At 37.2% G+C, this 18,572-nt stretch overlaps 1 protein-coding gene across 3 annotated transcripts in view; it reads left to right on the top strand.

The window, feature by feature from the left end:
* LOC124622191 (putative mediator of RNA polymerase II transcription subunit 26) overlaps positions 1-18,572 on the top strand; it is a 283,782-nt gene that overhangs the window by 253,482 nt on the left and 11,728 nt on the right. For all 3 annotated transcript variants that reach the window (XM_047147835.1, XM_047147836.1, XM_047147837.1), the window contains one exon: positions 3,969-4,051. In XM_047147835.1, the coding sequence (XP_047003791.1) occupies positions 3,969-4,051 (83 nt within the window). The remainder of the gene's footprint in view (positions 1-3,968; positions 4,052-18,572) is intronic.

Below are 18,572 nucleotides of genomic sequence, written 5' to 3'. Positions count from 1 at the left end.
GGTCGATACCTGGCACCTCCAAGCCACCTGCACTGTTGATCTGTAAATGTAATCATTTCGTGTAGTCCCTATGCACTGTTCCAACAACAAATCTTGAGTTAATTAGAAACCCCAAATAAGGTGTACTGATATTTTTCCGGCAGTATGGGACCACAGTTTCATACTGCCAATTTCTGCTTCTCTCAGATTACTAGTCACCATTCACACTCCCAACTCATTGCAAATGCTCTTTGAACAATAGGCAATGAGTTACTTAACTGTGAACTATTGTAATAAATATGACCAGTAACGAAAAGATACTCACCTCATCATCAGGCTGTGATGAGAGATTTACAGTCTGAAATAATGAAATATTTTTAATCAATAGTTTCTCTGCAATCATTTGAGAACAACTGCGTAGCGTAAAAACATGCGAATCCAAAATATGTGGTGTTTTGCGTTTTATGCTGTAAGTAAAGCATTTTCCAAAAAAAAGTACTTCAGCAACTTTTCTTTATTTACATACAATATGTTCTTTCAGTAGCACAGCAGATGGCTCAGCTTTTAGGTTTCTGCTTTCCCTGAGTGAAATCTACTCGTGAATACAAGTATTTCAGTGTCAATGTGAAGAAGACTGCCATAAAGAGTCCATGACAAAGAATTGTGGCAGTGAGCCTCAACAATGCATTATAATGTGTACAAGCTTAACAACAGGACTGCTGCAACACGAGTTTTACATGTATATTAGCCTGCCTTCAGTACATATTAAATCACTCTTTACATACATACATGATTTGTGTACAGCATTTACATTGATTGTAAACTTATTAAGACATCATGATGTGCTCCCATCTTTGCCATGAGGTTTTACTCCAAACATAGTTCAGTGTTGCACACTATCTCCCCTAACTGTAACTTGCTTACACCCACTAGTCTATCATTGTCAGTCACTCATATCCATCCACTCGTACTTTCACATTCTCAGTCACTCATTCAACCCAGCTCAACTTTCCTGGTGTGTGCTGCTTACATCGCATAAGTGATATGAAAATAATGATATTTGCTTACTTGACATTGTTCTCTGAGTTTTACTCATGGCTCCAAAGAAAATACACTATGCCAGTCAAAAAAAAAGTCATCTGGCTGTAGATACTTAATGCTACCCATGCAAAGCTGAGCCTTGTAGCTAGCAGTGTGATAGATGTTAATATACATAGCTGTGATACACAGAGTAGGGAAACCTTCCACAGAGGTAGAAGTAATGAGAAGGCTTAAGACTTCAGATCACAGTCCAAAAACAGTAGGTGCAATTTTTTTTTTTTTCAGCAGATTGCCATCTGATATTGAGATAGCTAATTTAAATCCCTTAGTCAACTGAAGCATTTATTAGTTGAGAAATGCCGTTATTCGGTAGAAGATTTCAAGTTGTAATGTTTGTTTGTAAAACTTTGTGTGTCCTATATTATAAGTTTGTTTTTGCCCAAAAGTGCCCCTATTGGTGCACAAAAAAGGTGAATGTGCTTCTGCTTAAATGTCTCTGACTGAAAAGTGTAGTATTAGCTGCATCATGCTACCTGCTTCAGCACCTTTTTAAAAGTTTTCCAAAAATTTCAACGTGTGAACTTACTTGTGCTCTTCTTAATGTGCAACTCACTTCCCACTCCCACAAACTCAACTAACTGTAACTTGCTTGCACCCACTAGTCTATCGTTGTCAATCGCTCATATCCATCCATTCGTACTTTCCCATTCTCAGTCACTCATTCAACCCAGCTCATTGTCTTTATCTCTTTGTTTCTCTCTAACTGTCATTGTCTCCTGTCTAACAGCCACAGTCTCCTTCGTTCTGTACTACCACCACTACTGTCTCTTTTCACTGTCACTGTCTCCCTTTTGCTCTCTCTTACTGCTGCAATATCATTTATTCCACTGCTGCTCTCTCTTGTCACTGCCACTACCACACTCTTCCTCATTGTCATTGCAATAGACTCCATCTCTCATTATCACTGTCTCTCACGATCTGCTTTCTCCGTCTCTTTATTCCTCTCCCACTGGCGCTGTTCCCTTCACTCTTTTCCTCTAACTGTTAACTATGTTCCACTGCCATTGTGTCCCTCTCTGTCTCTCACACTGCCCTTGTCTCCTTTGGTGTTTGTATACCACAACCACTATTATCTTCAAGTTTTTATTTCTTTCCTGTCTCTTTCCCACTGCCACTGTCTCATCCTCTCAACATGAAAAAGCACAGATATGTTTGCATGCCAGAATTTTTGTGAAAATCTTTAAAGGTGCTGAGGAAGGTGGAATGAGGCCGCTGGTACCCGACTTTCCGGTCAGTCTTTTAAACAGGACCATATTCGCCATTTTTTTTTTTTTTTTTTTTTTTTTCTCCAATAGAAGCATTCTTCCACCAGTTCCCTTCTCCCTTCCATAGCAGGGAATGTCACTCATATGAAAAGAACCTTATGGGTCAGTAAAATTTCAATGGTTTACTTATGTGAAACTGAAATAACACTAATTTCATAGGTCAGACTAGATTTTATGTGTACAAAAATTTTCTATACGCATCAGCGCTACAATGTGGCGTTCCCAGAATCCTTCTGATGATAAGGTCTGTGGATAATATGAAACTTTTAAAAAAGAAAGGAAATTAAAATAAAATAAAAAGTTTTATATAATGGTTGGGCATTGTTTTTGATAACCTGTACAGTTTAATGGAAGTTATCTCTGCTAGAACTTTTGGAACAGTTAGCAAATGCCTAATATGCTCATCGATGGACATGAAACTGTTAAGAAATTTTCTTCTTCCTTGAACAATTAGAATACTGAGATGGGACAGTAACTCAAGATGCTACCTCATGAAAATTATGTTCAGAGAGAGAAATATGATCACCTGTTTGATGACAGTAAATGAGAGCCATTCAAATTTAAAGTGGACTTCCATGCCATTCATGTGGTAAATTTGGTAAGGGAAGGATGCTACAGAGAATTATATATATATATATATATATATATATATATATATATATATATATATATATATATATATATATATATATATATATTTGGAAGTTGTTAGCATTTGCATCATTCCAAGACAGCTGTTGTTCCTATATGTGACCAGAATGCACATCAGTTTGTTGTGGAAAACCTTTATTGTTTATTTCTGGCTGAGGGATGGTATTAAACCATCAGAAATTTTGTCTATGGTTGCAGATTTTAAAGATGTAGGCAATTGAATGGGCTTAAAAATTTCACAGTGGCTGTGATTGTGCTGAAAGCAAAGTCCACAAATATTGTTTTCGTCATTAATGACTACATTGTTGCCACTTGGAAACCAGTAATGATGGCGCTCACACAAGGATTTTGTTAAAGGTAGGCTTGAGGTTTCCAGGAAACAGCTCAGTTGTTGCAACATGTCATTGATATGGGTCCCAATATCTTCAGTGCGATTCAGAGAAATGCCATTCTGGATATCTGTTGGCGGATTTCAAGTTGATTTGAGAGAACATGTTTATGATAAATTGCCACATCTGAGGAGACTAAACACCAGAAAACAAGACCATGGACATGAAATTTTGAAAAAGAAGGTGAAAGAGAGGCATTTCATTACAGGAGAGTAATGAATGCTGCATATTGCTGTTGGCCAGAATGCTTCCTATCACAGTAAACAGTTATGGCATCTGTCTGTAACCATAGAACACATATTTTTCAATCTTGGTTTCTCTTCACGTGACTTTCACATGTTGTAACGTGTAAAGTAGACATTATGTGGCGAAAAATTCAGTGAAGATGCAGTGCTGGTGTGAAAAAATACTTTTTTACTGAATTAGAAAATTAGAATTAGGAAAATGACATACTGCATTTGTACTTTTATGTTACACTGATGTAGATGTTACAAAAACGTGTTAAAATGCAAGTGACACTTAGAATTACTGTTTATCCATTAATATTGTTGTGATATTAATAATGCTTTGATTTTAATTGCAGGAGTTGGTCATATTGCATCCGCAAGTCTTGCAGGAGCGACTGTGCCTGCGAACCAGGTTGTGACGATAACAGCCCAGCAGCAGGTAAAGATAGTCATGCATCACTGTAATTTGTTTGTGCTCTTACACCGCTACATACCTTGATCTGTTTGTTATGTAAATTTTAAAAGTCAGAAATGCCATAGTTGTGGTTTTTATGTTGTGATGTGAGATCAGAAGTCTAGTTATGCTGTACCTTTTATTTTTATTTTGAATGCCAGGTGTTAATGTGTCCTACCCACAAAGATTTTTTGTTTTTCACAGTATGGACAATACAGAACTTAAGGCTTCTTGGCCTTTCTTTTCTGTACCCAGACCTCTTCATTCTTTCACTCCTTTTCTTTCTTTCCTCTTTGGAAATGTAGTGTATGGACCTTCTCCTTAGTGGTTTTATGCTGTAGTCTTTGCTAATGAATGCTTCTCTGGTTTGGATGATCTCTAGTGTAATACCCGTTTCCTGTGCATCTCTTTTGACCTCTTCTGCCCATTTGGAGGTGGACTTTAGTGATGTTAGATAATTGAAGATATTTTTGTGTGTAGGTTTTCGTCCATACTTATTATGTGTTTGTAAAATGTCAACTATTGTCACTACATTTTTGGTATACTTGTGATCTCCTCATTTTTCTTATTCTTTCTTTCCTTCTTTTCAGGTTGAGCAACTATCCCTTTGTATTTAAAATAAGGCACTCCAAAACATTGAGCCCTTCCAGTTTTATAACTGAATTATAGTGCCCGATGTTTGGCATGTAGGATAATGGTCATTGGTTGTACCTGCTCTGTGTTAGTTTGCAAGCAAGTTCTACTTTTCTGGCTCTTCTTTGACTATCTTTTTGCCCAGTCCGTTGGGTTGAATCCATTCTAAGTATTTGAATTTGTCTGTGTTTTTAATCTTCCCATATTTTACCTCCAAGTAATTCTTCTCTCTATGTTCTGTCTTTTCATTCGAGACTTTGAGACATGTTTTTCCACTGATTTAATGCAAGATCTTCAACATTCTTTGCAGATCGTTCCAGTTTCTGACTAAAAGGTGAACAGCAGGTTTTTTTCGTCTCTTCCCAAGGTATATAACACTTGTTTCTTCTAACTTCAGAGCATCTTCCAAGGTTTTCATTGTTTTCTCCAGGATGATACTGAAAAGCATTGGAGATAATCCATTGCCTTGCCGGATGTGTGCCTTTATTTCAAAAAGCTCAGAGATTTCGCTAAAAAGCTTAGCTTTTGAGATGGTGTCTCTGAGGGTCTGTTTCATGATTCACCCCATTCTTACATCAATTCTGAATTCCTATGAAACCCTAAATAAAGTTTGTCTGTCAATCGAGCCGTATGCTTTTTTGAAATTGACAAAAATAGCTAATGCATTCTGGCTTCTTAGTTTTCTAGTTCTCAGAATGCACTTGAGATTGAATATCTGTTCCACATGTCATCTGCCTTTTCGGCAACCAACTTGATATTCTGATATTCTTCAATGAGGTGATCAGGCTACTCTTCAACTTTTTCACCAGAACTTGGGAGAGACCACCGTAAGCAAATGAAAGCAAGTGAGACCACACACTTCAAGTCTTCTGGTATCTTTTCAGTTTTTCTTCTTTGAGGTGGTGTATTCTATCAACTTGCCCCCCAATCTTCCACACTCCATCACAATTATATCTTCACCTGGTGATTTATTGTCCTTGAGCTCCTTAATTGTTTTCGTGATTTTAGCAAGGCTTGGTGATTTTGGCTCTAAATTATTATGGGCGTGTTTCTGAGCATCCAGTCTTTCCCAAGGCCCTTTGCTGTTCATCAGCACTTCAAAATACTCTGCCAAGAGCTGGTACTTTTTTTCATTGTTAATAACTTTCCACCCATTTGCCCGAAGCACAGACTTTTTGTTTGTTATAGCTTCTCTATGAATGTTCTGAAAAACTGCCTGGTGGTGGTCTTTTTGAACTCTTCTTCCACCATTTTCAGTCTACTTCTGTCTTCTCTGTTATAAGTTTGGCGGTTTCTTTCCTTTCTTTCTCCAAGTCTTCTCATTTTTCCTAAGTCTTGTTTGAGTTCCACCTCTTTCAGGATTTTAATCTTATTACATAGTACGAATTTCTCTCTCTCTCTCTCTCTCTCTCTCTCTCTCTCTCTCTCTCTCTCTGAGCATAGTTTTGCATTGAGCTACAACTGCTTTGCATTTTCATAGAGGAGACCAAGAAGCATTCATCCTGAAAACTTAGTCATTATTTAATTTTACAAGAAAGAAAATTCTATTTAGAAATTGGTAAATCAAAACTCCTACGTGGTGCATCCCAGGTAGCGGATAGGGAAGTCCTCACCGGTTTACTGGTGGACTTGAGTGAAATAAAATAGCTTTCCCGGACCAAACACACCCTCTGCGGTTAACAACCGCAGTTGTAAATCGGAGCTTGCTCCAACTAAGGTTGACAACCTTCGAAAGTCAAAAATGGAAAGGTCTTTTTGGAAAAAAATTCCACCATCCTGCTCAAAAAGGCATGAAAAGGCTACATCGGATTCGGTGGGTAGTCAGCTAGAAGACAGCAACGAATCAGAGCGTTTGCAACCATCAAAATGCACACTGAAACACAAAAAGAAGATTAAACATGAGCAAATAAATTATATAGCAACACACAACATAAACTCACTACTTCAGACCGGAAAACTCAAGGAGCTCACAGATGAACTAAGTAAACAAAAAAATTTAATAACAGGGATCCAAGAAATGAGAAACACCACAGAGGACCCATTCGAATTACAAGGACACAGAGTTTATAATGGGAAACCAGGACCGTGGGAAATGAAACAATGTCCCCCGTTTGGAACAGGGTTTTTAGTAAACATAAAAATAATAGATTCAGTAATGGATTTCCAAGCAGTATCACCAAGAATTGCGACTCTAAGCTTTAAAACAATGAATAAAACCTATACAATAATAAATGCTCACGCCCCAACAAATGAAAAAAATTGTTTAACAAAAACAAAGGAAGAGGTAGATAAATTTTGGGACCTTCTAGAACAAACTGTGAACAGAGTAAATAAAAAGAATGTAAAAATCTTATTGGGAGATTTCAATGCTCAGTTTGGAAAAGAAAGAAAATATAAAGATATAATTGGAAAATGGAGTCCACATAAATTTACGAACAAAAACAGTCAAAGACTTGTAGAACTCTACAGACAACACAACCTTATATCTAAATCAACATACTTTAAGAGGAAGCCAAGTAAACTTAAAACATGGAAACATCCAGACTGGAGGAAGGGGGAGACCATGTCTGTATGGACAAAAATTTTCATAAGGAGATCCACAATGTTAGAGTACTGAGAGGAGTAGACACAGGCTCAGACCATTATATAGTTAAAATTAAAATCAAATTCACTCCGTTAAAGAAGAGGACCGGAAAAACTAATAAAATAAAAAGGAGGTTTGACCCACATCAGCTAATTAAAAATAATTAATACCAACAAATAACACAAACCGTCAAATTAACAGATGATCTAGAACAACTAGTGCCTAATCTTAAAAGAGAAGCAGAGAATCTAGCTCCCTTGAACCCCCGAAGGAAACATGCATGGTGGACATCAGAATGTGACAAATTCCATGAAGATAGACACCAAGCATGGTTAAAGTTTCAAACACATAAAACTGAAGATAATGCCATCAACATCATAAAACCAACTCCAGGAACTACTATAAAGTCTTTGGGAAACAACTACAACAATGTGAGGCCCCTACACTAATACTAAAAGATGAAGATGGAAGAATGACACACAGTAACAAGGAAAATGCAGAAATCATGGCAAAAGCATTTAACAAACTTCTGAATTGGGAGGAACCCAAAGAACCCTTACAAATTAACATAAATACCCCAATAAAACCAAACCTAACAAACTAGACCCTCCAACTTTCCAAGAAGTAGAAAAAATTCTTAAAGAACAAAAAAATTATAAGGCATGTGGAGAAGATCAGGTTTTTGTTGAAATGTGGAAATATGCAATTGACACAGTCAAGACCTCCTTACACATGGCTCTAACAAAAATTTGGGTAACAGAACGATTCCCCGAACATTGGACCACAGCTATCATCCACCCACTACACAAAAAGGGAGATAAGAGCAACCCAGACAACTACAGAGGAATCTCTCTCATAGATTGCACATACAAAATTCTATCCAAGATCCTATATGAAAGAAGCAAGGAGCAATTAGAACAGGAGTTAGGGGAGTATCAGGGAGGCTTCAGACCAGGGAGAAGCTGCGCAGAGCAGATAATTAGTTTAAAATTGATTAAGGCATACTACAAGAAATTGAACAAATCTCTGGCAATAACATTTGTAGATTTTAAGAAGGCATATGACTGTCTCCACAGACCTTCAGTATTAAAAATTTATAGAAAACTTGGACTCCATCCAAAACTAATTAAAATAATACAACTCACTCTAACCAACACCAAATCAAAAGTGAAGTTTAGAGGAGAAATTTCAGAACGATTCCTCATAAAAACTGGCTTAAGACAAGGTGACTGCCTATCACCATTACTGTTCAACTGTGCACTCAAATACATAATGAGAGAATGGTACAAGGACAATCCAAAGATTATAAGAATTGGAAGTGCAAAAGATGATATTAGCTTAAACTGCTTGGGATTCGCTGATGATCTTGCTCTCCTAGCCAACACCATTCAAGAAGCCAGGCAACAAGTGAAATCACTACAAGAAATAGCAGAGGAAGTAGGCCTTAGAATATCATTTGAAAAAACGGAGATTATGCTAACTGATCCACCACTTGCAAACAAAATTACAATAGGAGAACAGGAAATCAAAATTGATGATAAATTTAAATATTTAGGCGAAATAATAACATACAATCTAAATGAGAAGCCATCATGGCAGAATAGAATTAAAAAACTGAACTACGCAAATTACATTACCAAAACTACATACAACAAAAAAAGCCCATCTATAGATGCAAAATTAAAACACTATAAAACAGTTACACAAACAGAAATAATGTATGCAGCTGAAACTATCTTCAAAACAACAAATACAGCAGAAATTGACAGAATACTAAAAATAGAAAGAAGAATAATTAGGACATGTATAAATAAACAGTATAAAATAAATGGACATTGGAGAATAGCATCAAATGAAACAGTATATAAGAAACCAGAACCAGTCATGAACACGATCAGGAAGAAACGCATCTCATTCTTTGGACATCTGATGAGAACTCCAGAAAACAGAATTAGTAAAAATAATAATACAAAAATTGTGGAATAGCAAGAGCGACATTAAATGGATCACAGAAATTAAGGAAGATATAAAAGAACTCCAAATTACAGTAGATGACCTAAAAAACAAGACAGAAAAAACCAGAATACTGCAAACCAGACTACAAATGAAAATTAATAAAAGGCGTACAGGAAGAGTGGTCTCGGATGAAGAAAGAAAGAAAATATCTGAAAGAATGAAGAAATATTGGGCAGACAGAAGAGCAAAACACCTTTCATATAGGAATAGACTCTAATAATTATATTACCTAAATATCATATTAAGTTATTGTTGAGCCAAATTTTATCCCTGTGTAACAACTTGTTTATAACTTTGTATTTTTTACTAGAGTGGTCCAATGAAGGCCATCAAATAAATAATAATAAAAACAACCCGCAGGTGGGCAGATTTAAAATCCCAATGCACTTTGTAATATTATGGAGACGAAGAGTCATTTTGGTACTGTCCTCTTTGTATATTGTAAAGTCTTAAACTAAAGGCAGAACTTCCTCATATGGGACCAACACAAATAATTATATTAATGCCACACAGACCTTTATAAATTGTATCCATATAGAGTAATATCAGTTGTATGCATTGTAACATCATAATCCAGGAGACTGGCGAAGTGTGTTACTCTTTCTTCAGATGTGGAAAAGGATACAATTTAAGACCTGCAGAAATCTTGACCATTAGTCATATATATAAATATATTGAAGGGTTCATTTATGAGAGGCTGATGAAACAATTGAATAGCAGTCAAGAGCTACATGGAATCAAAATGAACCGATGTATTGCAGATGCGGTGTTTCCTATAGCAGTATTGTTGGAGAAGTAGTGTACAACAATGGAATCCTAATAATGACTCTGTGAACATAAAAAGAATCTGTGACTGATGCCTAGAAAGATCCTCAGGAGGTATCAGTGTGCCAAGATTAGATTAGTTTTTCGTTACATAGCTCCGTGCTGAGTGAGGAGATCCTCTTGGATGTGGAACATGTCCTTTTTTTTTTTTTTTTAAAAAAAAAAAAAAAAATCTACTAACAGTTTTACGCCAAAAATTCCGCCCTATTTTTGGCTATGAAAATATCCAGCAGTCAACAAAGGAAAATTAGAGGAACCAAGTCGTGTAGTTGCAAATTTTTGTTCATGGGTAATGCAGAGTGTAATGATTAACTTACTAAATGTCTTGACCAGTGGGTTGCGAGAGTAGGGGTGGTCGTGGATTTAATGTTGTGTGTGTGTGTGTGTGTGTGTGTGTGTGTGTGTGTGTGGGTGGGTGGGTGGGTGGGAGGTTTTTTTTAAATTTAATTTATTATTTTTTTTTTTTTTTTATTTTTAAGAAACCCCTGACGAAATCAAAAGCCGCATCTTCGAATAAAAATGTTTCCCAGTGTAAAATTAAACAGCATTGCGTTTTCTACATGTGCTGCTCACCTTTCATTTTACAGGCGGACTACACCTTCCCCCCATTTCCTGTTCAGTTATCTCATGTATGTAGACAAAATAACTTCACAGAACTTGTGTTTAGGTAGTGCAGCTACTTTCAAATAAGTGAGTATTTATCTACAATTGTTAAACGAGCTACAAAGAAACTCAACAGCTGAAGCTGTCAACACACTGTCACACTGAGGAGCTGACTCCTAGTTTAACATGTTGCCAATATATATTCAGCAATATTGACTTCATTGTCTCTATCAATGGCTGGAATATTTTGTGCAGCTCAAAAGCATCACGCTAGTCTCAGCTCACCCAACATCTGAAGAGCTCCAGAGGCTTAAATTGGCTGCCTCTGTAACAAAGTACATCACCTAGGTGTTGTGGAACATCCGATATTTCAATACAATTCAAGCAGTGTATTACAGCAGATTACTGTTGTAGATTTAAACATTATCAGTCCTATTCCGTCAGACTTATTGATACCCACCTTGCAAGATATACTGTGGTTGTGTGATGAGTTGCTCCACTCAGTGCAGCCCATTCTCAAAGTGCCTGCAGTTCCTGAATGGAACAGATTTATATAGTGTGCCAGTAACACAATTAATGGTGAGAGAAGTGCAGTAACTTTCCAGTCATTCATTGATATACACCCAAGTGACTACAACATGGTTACATGGCTTTATAATACACTGTCAATGACAGCAAGCAGCAAGATGCCACATTTATCAATCCATCCTCTTTTCTACCAACTATACATAAGTCACTGATAATGCCCCACTTGCAGATTAAGCACTTCTCAGCCAGGGCTTGTAAAAACATATTTTACATGGAAGCTCACTTAAAACTACAACCAAGTACTCACTTAATAAACTGATAAATTCCACTATACAAACATGAGCTCAGTGAAGTTAATTTGCCTATTTACATAAGAGAACTGGACAGGAAATGCTTTGGAGATATAGTCTGCCTCTAAACTGGCAATTAAGCAGCACTCATGGTGGAGGAAGTTACCTTTCCTGGGGGAATGGTACAGCTGCCATACATGATAACTAAGAATCACTTTTTTGTGTAGTAATGTGTAACACTGTACAGAGATTGGGAAATTGCCTGCTCATTCTTTATTTTGTGTACCTGTGAAGGATGGACAGCATGACCTACTTTCCCCTCATGCTTCTAACCTTCACCTCCGCCTTTCCGCCCTGTTACACTATTGCTCCATTAGTACACAATTCATCCCTTAATACAGCTCTACTGCATGTAAATGTGGCACACACTTTTAATATTGGCTCTAACCCACCTGATCTATCAATAAACATGAATTTTATACCATTAAAACACCTAGTACCAGGTGTAGAAGCATGAAACTGGAACTTCCCTCTAGATGGTGCTAGCTGTCAGTGTAGGGCCTGTGAGACCGCGTCTGCATTGCCATCTGCTTCCTGTATGACGACGAATGTCAACACACAGTAACCCAAGTTCCATACATCGGTATCCATTCCAAACCCGTAAACAGACCGAGTTTTGTGCCTACGAACTACAATTGGTTTCCTATTATCATCTGAAGAAAACTGCTGCAGAGTCACATTGAATGCTTGTCGAAGCTTTCGGTGGACATGATCTTGGAAAAACACAGTGTTTTGAGTGGTTCAAAAAATTCAAAAGTGGTGATTTTGACACAAGAAACGACGAGCGCGGAAAACCACCAAAAAAGTTGGAAGACAGTGAATTGCAGGCCTTATTGGATGAAGATGATACTCAGACTCAGTATGAACACGTGGAACAATTGAATGTGATGCAGAAAGCCGTTCTTCTTCGGTTTAAAGCTATGGAAAAGGTGTAGAAAGTGGGAAAATGGGTTCTGCGTGAATTGAATGAAAGACAGCAAGCAAATCGAAAGACCACTTGTGAAATGGTGCTCACCAGATACAAAAGAAAGTAGTTTCTCCATCGAATAGTGACATACGATGAAAAATGGATATTTTTTGAGAATTCTAAGTGTTGCAAATCATGGGTGAATCTAGCCAAACCATCGAAATCCTCTACAAGACCAAATCGCTTAGGAAAGAAGACAATTCTCTGTGTTTGGTGGGATCAGAAGGGTGTCATCTATTACGAGCTTCTAAAAATCTGGTGAAACTGTTAACACTGATCGCTACCAAAAGCAAATGATACGAAAAAAGGCAACAAAAAGTCATATTGCTCCATGATAATGCCCCTTCACACACAGCAAAATGGGTGAGGGAAATGATCGAGGCGTTCATTTGAGAAATACTGGGGCATGTGGCTTATTCTCCAGATTTGGCTCCCTCTGATTATCATACATTTGCATCACTGGGACACGCTCTCACTGAACAACGCTTCAATTCATATGAAAATGTGTGAAAATGGCTTGTTGACTGGTTCGTATCAAAAGAACTGTTTTTTTTTTGGCATTCCATTCATAGCCTGCTAGAGAGGTAGGAGGAATGTATAAATAGCAATGGAGATTATTTTGAATAAAATATTGTTTAATAGTTATTGCAATCAAATTCCAGTTCCATACTTCTACACCTGGTAATGTGAGATATTGCATCTCCTGCAACGTCGAAACTGTTAGTCCTGATGAGAAAAAACATGAATAGGATATAAAAAATTAATAGGATATTTTTGGTAGGAAATATAATATAGTTTAATTTTGAACTGGGAAATGTCTTCTCTAGATGCTGCAGTTTTTGAGATGTTTGAGAAAATCGTAAAAAGTGTAGGACGTATTTAATTATTCTCCAGTGTTAATATTCTGTATGCAAACTAAGAGAAGTGCTAGGCTTGATCAAATGGTTTATATCACTGATCTTTTTAGCCTTTATTGTTTATTTTCATCATAAAACCATTGTATTAGAATTCCCATTAGTAATATATTACGGTACATGTCGTGTTGCGTATGTGCAGTGTGTTTTAGGTAGTCTTCTGTTTCCAGTAAGATTAGTTTTGGCTGATATATGTTTTCTTTGCTTTTTGGTTCATATGATTGGGGATTCTTCTTTTTGCCATTATTGATATTTATTCATTTCATTCATTCATTGTACTCCATAGTTGCCCATGAAGGAGAGTCTTCATGAATGTGGAATGAGTCAAGATATAGATTAACAAAAATAAGGAAATCGTAGAATGTTAATCTATGTGTTTTATTAACAAATGAACTACCTCTATACTGCTTAATGTTACTCGTGCTTATGTCAGCTAAGTTTGATCGTATAAATTAGAAAGAAAAGTTGGTAATTTGGGTATGCTGGCACATACTATATCATAATAAGTAGTTGCTGTTTGTCTGGTATTGGCACACGTCATGTGTTTAATATTTACTAAATTATAGTGATATTTTTCAAAGAAAATAGTTGTCTACCTCTGTATATTGTTTTGAGGTGATGTGGGGTATCCTAGAACTCTGGTTCTAGAGATTCAACAAGTTATCACCAACAGTCAAGGACTTAATAGCGTAGAGAGAAGTAATGTTAGCATAGGTCATAGATGTTGCATTCCACACAGAGACTTTCTGAAGAACATATCTTGCGTAACCCCGATGTGTCCGAGTGGTTAAGTTAGGAACTGCCAGTAAGCCATCTGCTGCAGTGGTAGTGTTAATGATCAACTATGTAGTACCATGGTTTAAGGCTTTTGGGTGTTTTTCCTTTTCCATTTCATACTTACTTCCACCATTTATGGAATCTGCTTAAACTACATTGCAAATCTTGAAGCACATGATTAATTAGAGTTGTTTACAACTTTCTGTAGCTATGTGGCTATATGACCCGCACTATATTCCAGTGCCAGGTGTCAAGATTATGAACAGTAATATATAAATAAACGTGTATATGTTGAATCCAATTTACATTGCATTACTACTTGTCATATGGCTTATATATTGTAATGTGTTCACAATATAACTCAGTAAATAGGGCAGTGAGCATTTCTTCTTATATAGAAATCAGTCTGGTGGAGAGGAGAAAGAAAAAAATGTGAGTAACGATTAGAAATGACTGTAGTGCCAGTTTCCCTCCAGTTAAGTGTTTTCGCTTGCTGCTCTTTGCAGCCAGAAGTGAAGTTGTCATACGGATAATTTTTTTACACGTATCACTTATAACAAAATGTAATTTATCACATTTTGAAACTTAAGTGAGTATTTTGCATGTGATAGTTTTGCCACTGTGTGAAGCCCGCTCATCAACAACCAGAATTACCTAATGTGGTTAAAAGTCTCCAGATTCCCAGTGCTGTTACATTTCAAAGGTGGCAGCTGACTTATTAAAAAATAACAACACTTGAAACCTTCTTTTGCTACTAATACAGCTTTAGATTTTGACTTAATTCCGATAACACTGAAGACAGAATTTGCTTACATCCTTCCTAGTACACAGTGAGTAGAGACTGTTGTGCTCTGGGATCACTTGATGTGTAGTGCAACCAATGCACCAGTTGAAACCAAAGTTGTTTGACTAAGATACAGGTCAAGTCTTTGAGCAGAACTGTCCAGCTGATTTGCTTGGTTTTTGTTTCACCTGTATTGCACTAATCCTTGCTTTGTCAATAGAGACCTTATAATATTGATAAGGAAAATTTGCAGTTGTTTCTGTGTGCGGAGAGGGTTATTGTCTAAAATGTTTGAATAAATTTAGTGATGTCACCTTCAGCTCCATCATTACCCATCTGCTCTTGTGATCAACAACAGTCCTAAAAAAGCGACTGAAGTATCACCTCTAGATGAATAGTTTTGTCACCAATCCTTGTACCTCAGCTGCAGGAGAAGGTTTGTTTAGTAATTGTTAAGGATGTCTGGTGATCACTTTGTACAGTATGGTTTAACTTTCATTAGTCCCTATGAGGAAACTTCACAGTAGTAACTACCACAGTGATTATTGAATTTAGTTATTTCCTGAAATGCCCACTTTATAAGCATCTCACTATCAATGGACCTAGGCAGATGAAGCTTGTGTGAAAAATGCAATGGAATAACTGAACTTGTTAACTGCTGTAATCGTGTCCTGTATGACCCCAAGGCCATTGGTCATTTCCATCTGACAGGAAAAAGGCTATACTATTGATGCCTCATGCCTGTTATGATGTACTCTCAGATACATATCATGTTGAATGCATTTAGTGGTGATGTCCAGTGAATTCTGACCATATAATATAGTCTGTTGATGCAGACTGTCAGTGGCATCTGGTGGAGCATTAAGACCTGTTGGACAGATCATATGGCAAGGATATGACTTTAATCTTTCTGAAACATGAGGTAAGGTGAAAGACTGTATTTGTTAGGTCGAAAGTGCACTTATTTTTCAGCGTATCAGTTTTTAGATCATCGCACTTTCTCCATCATTGTAAGTATATTCCCTTAACGGAAGTGTGATTGTGATTCAGGAAAGTTTGTAGACCATTCAGTCAAGCCTATCATTTGCATATTAATTGGGCTCCAAACATTTTGCGGTCTCAAGATGTTCTTTAGTGTGTTAGTAAGTGGAAGTCAGAGGGTGTAAAATATGGTAAATTGTATGTATATTCCAACAATTTGTTGTTCAGATCCTTCATTATTGTTATTATACAGGATGCTTTGCAGTTCATGTTACGCACTTCTAAAGGTTGTAGAGGGCACTTAGAAGATCAAGTTTTAAATAGGAATTCATGTTCAGAAACAGTTCGTTTCCATGTTGCAAGGAAAACCAGGGCTACTCAATCATGTGCTAGATGTTTCTTAATTGGGGTAGTCATCAAACGGGCCGACTTGGAGCAGGAGAGGCACCACAGGACATTTTATTTTCTACTGTCTATACTTTTACAAGTAAATTTATAAAACTTTGTCAGCACGACCAGGAAGGATTCAGGATTCACCCCTGTAGCAGCAGAAGTTCAAAAACATAACAAAATGATTTTTTTTACTTGTGAAATTTCATAATTTTTTCACTTACTATTGGCTGCATTTGTTGCTATAGGTACATTTTTCTTCACAAGTAAGAGAGATTCTTTGATGAATGTTGGACAGCATACAAACCATACTTACAGGTGTATGAAACTCTAGAATTTTCCAAATCTATTAAAAACTGTGGTAAAAACTGAGATAATTAACTACAAAATTTGATTTTTTTTTTTCTAAACATAAAGTTTAAAACGTACCAGCTCATTTATTTTTTCATAAATTAAATAGATTCTAGAGTTTCAGACATCTGTATGTATGGTTTGTATGCTGTGCAAAATCCACCGAACAGTCTCTGTTATTTATGAAGAAAAGTGTACCTATAGCAACAAATGCAGCCAATAGTAAGTGAAAAAATTATGAAATTTCACAAGTAAAAAAAATTATTTTGTTATGTTTTTGAACTTCTGCTGCTACAGGGGTGAATCCTGAATCCTTCCTGGTTGTGCTGACAAAGTTTTATGAATTTACTTGTAAAAGTATAGACAGTGGAAATTAAAATGTCCTGTGGTGCCTCTCCTGCTCCAAGTCGGCCCGTTTGACGTCCTACCCCCCTTAATGTAGTTCGCCTGTTATGGTTTACTACCCACGTTCATGAATGTTATGATGACACAATGTCACGTGATGTCTTCTGTTTCCATTTGCTTGTTTTCACGCATCCTGGTGATGCATCATTTGACATTGTGGTGACTGATACTGCTGTAACAGGATGCCTGAGTACACATTTGCAGAGTACACTAATATGTTGTTAGTTTACAGTGAAGCTCACTGTAACGGAAGAGAAGCTCAATGTCTGTACCATGATTATTTTCCAAATTGTGTGACTCCATCTCATCCCGTGTTTGCCAGTGTAAAACAACAGCTGCAGGAAAAGTGGGAAATTCACAAGTGATAGAACAAACTGTGGTGTTCCAGAAAGGCAGCACACTGTCATATGGGAAGAGGAAGTACTGCATCAGGTTGAAGAGAACCAATTGATGAGTACTCGAGCCATTGCGTGTGACTTGCATGTGTCTCACCCATCTGTTTGACGTGTTCTGCATGAACAGCATCTCCACCCATATCACCCTCAGAAGGTACACGCCATGTTCCCAGCAGATTTTGTGCCACATGTCAATTCCCATACTTCATTTTTGCACCGTTATGTGGATTTTCCTCAGTTACCAAGGTGAATTTTGTTCACCTACGAAGTGTGTTTCAACAGGAAGGTGTTTTGACCGTACAAAATAGCCCCACATCAAGAAAATCCCAAAGCCACATTACATGAAGATTTCAGCACATCTTCGGATCCGTGTCTGTGATGGTCATGGGATTGGGCTGTACATCTTCCTCCCCACCTAACAGGTGCCAGATAGTTGACATTCCTGCTACAAGTGCTGATGGTGGTTTTGGAAGATGTGCCATTGGACGTTTGGCACAAATTGTGGTTCCACTGTGGTGGCACAGCAGTAATTTTGCAGTTTGTGTCTGAAAGCATCTGAACATAGCCTACAGGGGCAGGTGGATCGGTCAAGGCAGACCACATGCTTGACCAACAAGATCCTCAGGTTTTACCCACTTGAATTTGTTCTTGTGAGGTCACATGAAGAGTTTTGTTTACGAGACCCCTGTCCCGTCAGAGGAAGGTGTGGTTGCACGGACCTTGGTTGTGGCAGAATTGACTAGCCATACAACATGCATGTTGGAGAGAGTGTATGTTAACTTGCTGTGCAGGTACACTGTGTGCACCGAACTTGGTGGCTGTCATATCAAACAGCTGCTGTAATATCACAGTAAAAAGGAGTGAAATCTGTGTATGTTGTTCTCCTCGTCACATGGAAATGAACTGTTTCCTGACTTGATCTACTAAGTCCCTTTTACAACCTCCAGAATTGTGTAATATGAATTGTGAAACATACTGTATATGAGCAAGTGCATTGTCATAC

Source organism: Schistocerca americana, chromosome 7, assembly GCF_021461395.2.
Source record: "Schistocerca americana isolate TAMUIC-IGC-003095 chromosome 7, iqSchAmer2.1, whole genome shotgun sequence".
In the NCBI taxonomy this organism is placed as follows: Eukaryota; Metazoa; Arthropoda; class Insecta; order Orthoptera; family Acrididae; genus Schistocerca; species Schistocerca americana.
Note: the sequence above shows the minus strand (reverse complement) of the source record. Positions and strands in the feature narration are given on the sequence as shown.